Here is a 4,791-nt window from a genome sequence, read left to right as displayed (position 1 = left end):
TTGGCGTCCAGCACGCGCACGCTGAGGGCGGCGGTGGCCGAGCGGGGCGGGCGGCCCCCGTCCTGGGCCACCAGCTCCAGGCTGTAGGTGGCCTGGCTCTCGCGGTCCAGCTCCTGCAGGAGCACCAGGTCGGCGCACGGGGCGCCGTCCGCGCGCGTCTGCAGCTCCACGCGGAACGGGCTGTGCGGCTCGGCCAGGCGCACGCTCTGCAGGCCGTTGGCGCCCACGTCCTCGTCCACCGGCACCTCCAGGGGGATGCGCGTGCCCACGGCCGCGCCCTCGGACTCCTCCACGGGCACCTGGGCCCGGGGAAAGCGCGGCGCGTGGTCGTTGACGTCCCTCACCTCCACCTCCACGTGCACCAGTCGGAACTGCTCCTGCGAGAAGCTGACCACGTCGAAGGCCAGCACGCACTGCGGGGCCCGGCCGCACAGCCGCTCCCGGTCCAGGCCCGCGTCCCCGACGGTCAGCTGCCCGTCGCCCTCTCGTACCCGGATCAGCGAGCTGTTGAACTGCTTCATCAGGCGGAAGCTTGTGTCTCCGGATACTTTCATATGCAGGTCTTCGGCCAGGGTCCCGATGACCTTACCGGGAGCGTCCTCCTCGAAGGTGCTGTATCTCACTGTCTTGCTCTGGGCCACTGAGAGCACCCAGCAAAGACTGAATAGCTGCAAGGGGAAAAGGCAAGGGATGCCTCCGCGCTTCTTAGCACTCATCCCGCCGGACCCAACTGCTATTCCAAAACGGTTGAGCCAGAGAGTTCTCTCCGGTTTTCAGGTCTGGGCGTGAGTCTTACGCGTCTTGGAGTACGCTGCCCGCGAGCTCAGTGAGGGAGAAGTCTGCTGGGAGCAGCTGCGTTGTTCTGGCGGGCTCGGAGGGCGCGCGGACCCGCCCTCACTCAGTGTCTATCCCTCCCTTATCCTTGCTGGAGCTGCGCCGCCGAGCGCCGCCTCCGTCTTTATAGCAGCCGATATGCAAATCGCCGGAGCCGGGCAGCCAATGGCAGCTTCGTCCTCGCGCCGCTCCTCCACCAGCCTCCAACAATCCCTTTAATGTGGAAAGGCTTAGAAGGGAAAACAAGAGGGGAAAATTAAGGAATCTTTCCTTTGTTTCTTTAACTCCTTTTGCTTTCTCCCTCTTTCCGGTCAGCGCCTTGCAAGTTAAGGAGTTGGCACCCGGCTCTGAGAGTAAACGGGATGGGGAGGGTTTTATTAATTGAACCCCTCCCGCGCGGGTTGGACTGAGTGTGAAAATCCTGGGGTTTCGCCACCTTGGCTCCCTGTCCCCCCACCCCCTGCCAACCCCTCCAGCTACTCTCGGCATTTTGCACCTTCAAGCCTTGGGAATGTTCGCAGCTTCATCTCCACAAGCGCTAGTTCTGCTCGCCTTCTCTCCCCGCTTCCCACAGAGCCCAGAATAGCCTCTCGATTAAGGAGCCTGAAGGATAAAGGGAAATTGATTTTATTCAAATTTGTGTATGCAATTGTGTTTTGCTCTCGTGAGCCTCAGTGATCAGAGCTGCCATCTCTCTTGCGAAAAAGAGCCCTGCGATGGTGCGTTAGTATGCATGTCACTCTCCAAACGGCTTTCTTAAACCCTGGGCGCTAGCAGGCAAGGGGGAAAAAGTTCCAAATAGGATTTAGCATAAGCTTGAGGAGATTTGGAAAGGTTTCAAAGATCAGACGGTATCAAAGGCTTATGAAGCCCTCGTTAGCAGTGGAAATAGAATGGCGTGGCAGGCGATCCCATTGGCGGCCCCAATGTCTGTATTATTTCACTGTGACAAGCTAAGAGGAGAGAAAGTTGAACAGTTTCCACAGCGGAGTTGGGCTAACTTGAATATAATGAGCAAACGCCACATGTATCCATTATGTCCCTCTATTCATCCCCAATCACTGCCATAACTCTTTGGCTAAACGATGATTGGGCGCTGAATTCCACACAATACCCGGCTCGTACTAAAGTGCATTTAGAGACCTTTCCCTCCTGATGCCCTGTTCCGCCTATTTAGAGGATTTTCTTTCTGTTCTAATGGGGCCGCTCTGGGAAACAACACTCCTCTGCTTGCAGAAGAACAAAATCGCAGCGTGAGGTTGAAACCTGGCACGAACCTGGGGAAACTAAACCATCTGCCTACCAAAGTGTGGAGCTCCAGCGCTGCCAAGCCCTGAGCCCAGAGCTGGGCGGGTACCAGGGCTGACCTGGCACCGTGCACCAGGGCCCTCTCCCCCCCTCCCCTACAGGTGCCCCTTCCTCTCCTTGCACCTAGCCGCCCGAATGATGGGCTCCAATCCAGAACAAGATGGATCCTTATTGATCCTCACTGAAGGGCTCGATTGAGTAAGTTATGCAAATATACACGAAGGAGAAATACAGAAGTAACACACTTGAAACAAGGGGGAAACGTTTGATAAGGAGGCTGCATTTAGTAAACGTTCTTCAGAACCCCGATTTTTAGGTCTGCTGCCAGAATCTTATTGCGGGGGGAGGGGCGCCTGTTTTGGGATCTACCCCTCCCCCCCAATAGTGGGAGTACCCACAGAGCAAAGAGACTAAGCTGGGAAGGCAGAAGGAAGGATGAGGGCTGTCTTTGAAGCTGTTGGGAAACAGGGAATATGGGCCCCCACCATCAGTAAACAAAAGCTCTTAGGAGATGAGAAGTGGGGTAGGAGGCACGGTAGATTGCTTGGGGCTACTTAAGAGCGGTCTGGTCCCTTGGTTCCTGTCTGCCTCCTACACCTTGAAGCCTCCGGAATGCATCTGCAGCACCAAGGGGTGTAGAACGGGAGCACCCCCCCCGCCTCACACACAGAAGCCCCATTTCCAATATTTTCTGGAACTTTTCCCCCTCCTAAATGCTTATTAACGTATTTCACTCTGCTCGCACTTACCCCATTTACCTTCTACTCCTGCTAAACCCAGGAAACCCGCCCCCACCCCACCCCCACTGCGACCGGGGCCTGCTGGTGGCCTTTGGAATTCCCAGGGTCCCGCCCTCCCTCTTCACCCAGCTCTCCAGGGCTGCCGGGGATACCTAGATTCAGAACCGTGTCGGCGGACAGCGGCCTCGGCCTCTGGCTCGCGGCACCCTGAGGGGCCAGGCGGGCGCTGCGCGGCGCTACAGCGCCGAAAACCCGCCGGGGGCGGCGGCGTGCGGGGCTGGCCTCCGGAATGGCTTTAGTGTTCACTTGAGCGGACACCTGTCCCGAACCCGCCGCAAGTCGGGGCAGCGCATCCCGACCTGAGCCCCGGCGCCCCACGCGGGTCTGGACGCTCTGGCGCCACGCGGCTCCGGGCTCGGCTGCAGGCCCCGGGCCCTGGCTGTTGGGGGGCTTCTGTTCTTTTTGCCCCTTGGCCGGAGCCTGGAGCAGCCCGCTGTTATGACTCGGGGCGCTTCCGGGCTGAGCGGAATCACCACGCTCATTCTCCGGGCGTGCTGGCAGGGAGAGCGAGGGAAGAGCGGGAGGCAGGCCAAAGCCACCAGGCGGCAGGCCGGGAGCCGGGGAGCCGCCCCGCGGCATTTGATCCGCGCTCGCGAGCGCGCGGCTCGGCTTGGCTCGGAGACGGAGCGCGGAGCCCGGGCGCGCGCCGGCCTCTCCGGGCAGCCGCGGAGGTGTGAAGGCACGCGAGCCGAGGAGCTCAGAGCCCGGCCGCCCGTAGCCTCCAGAGGATGGAAATACGTTTTAAAATAGCGCTCCGGCGAGCGCAGCAACTCCCCGGGGAGGAAGAATCCCCGGGAAGCGGCTGGAGGGAGGGAGTGGGACTCGCCCACCCAGGCGACGACCCAGCCGCACAAAAGCAGCTCCGATCGCCTGGTTACCATACCAAAAGGCCCGGCCCGGCTCCGGGGAGGCCCTTTCTCCCGGGTTTAGCAACTTCGCCGGCCACTGTCTCGCCAGGTTGAGAACAAACACTGCCCCACAATGGCCGGCGTTTCCCCAGAATGCAAATGGTGCGGGCCGAGCTGCCTTTCAGAAACCGAGCGTAAAGCCTGCTTTGTGGGACTCGCGTGCAGACCCCGAGATTGACACGGGCGTCACGTGAAGGATTAGGGCTTCAGGAAACTTTTCAAAGCGGCGACAATGGGGGTGCGCAGCCTGATCGGCTATCTCCCACAGTTTCACGGGAAGAAAATCAGGTTATATTCTCATATGTAATAGGATTATCTTTTCCTTTTCAGGTTCTATACAGCATGTAATTTATTTTTTAATTAGGATTATATCTACCAGGAAAGGGAACTAGACTTCGTTGGAAAGTGTAATTCTAAGGGTGGAAGGAGAGGTTATTTTTTAACCTTTTAACTTTTTTTCCCTTTCTTCTCTTTCTGTGTCTCTCTCTCTCTCTAGCTGCGGGCCCTCCCCCAGGGAAGCCTGCCACAAGTTCTCTGGCGAACCAAAGCACTTCTTCCGAGGCAGATGTTCCATTCTTGTCGGCAAACTGCACTTGGCAAAACAGCTCTTGGGACTGCTAAAATGCTGGAATTTAGTAGAGTTGACTCTCTGAAAATGCTATCAAGTGCTTCTTCTATTATTGTTCTTTTTCACAATCGTGAGGGTTTATTAGGGAAGTTAACAGGCTACCTACCACGAGGAAGAGCCAGTGCACAGTACGGAGATCATCGCTGGTCCACCGCAGTGCCTCTCCTCAGCCAGCATGTTTCCCTCTCTCTGGTGCTCAGCCACACATTCCCTTGGCTTCTGGCTCTCTGGGCCACGAAGGCCACCTGCTGCTTTGTCTCAGGGTCTCATAGTCTGGGTGCTGCTCCTCTGCTTTGTTTCATGGTCTCCCTGC

At 58.0% G+C, this 4,791-nt stretch overlaps 1 protein-coding gene across 1 annotated transcript in view; it reads right to left on the bottom strand.

Annotated features, from left to right (window-relative positions):
- PCDH8 (protocadherin 8) overlaps positions 1–916 on the bottom strand; it is a 4,949-nt gene extending 4,033 nt beyond the window's left edge. The window contains exon 1 of the mRNA XM_045287089.1: positions 15–916. Within this exon, the coding sequence (XP_045143024.1) occupies positions 15–716 (702 nt within the window). The 5' untranslated portion in view covers positions 717–916. The remainder of the gene's footprint in view (positions 1–14) is intronic.
- Between the last annotated feature and the right edge of the window lie 3,875 nt (positions 917–4,791).

Source organism: Echinops telfairi, unplaced genomic scaffold (assembly GCF_000313985.2).
Source record: "Echinops telfairi isolate 266 unplaced genomic scaffold, ASM31398v2 ScPeMD7_11;HRSCAF=52, whole genome shotgun sequence".
Lineage (NCBI taxonomy): Eukaryota > Metazoa > Chordata > Mammalia > Afrosoricida > Tenrecidae > Echinops > Echinops telfairi.
The sequence above is the reverse complement of the archived record's forward strand: the minus strand, read 5'-3'. Positions and strand labels throughout refer to the sequence as shown.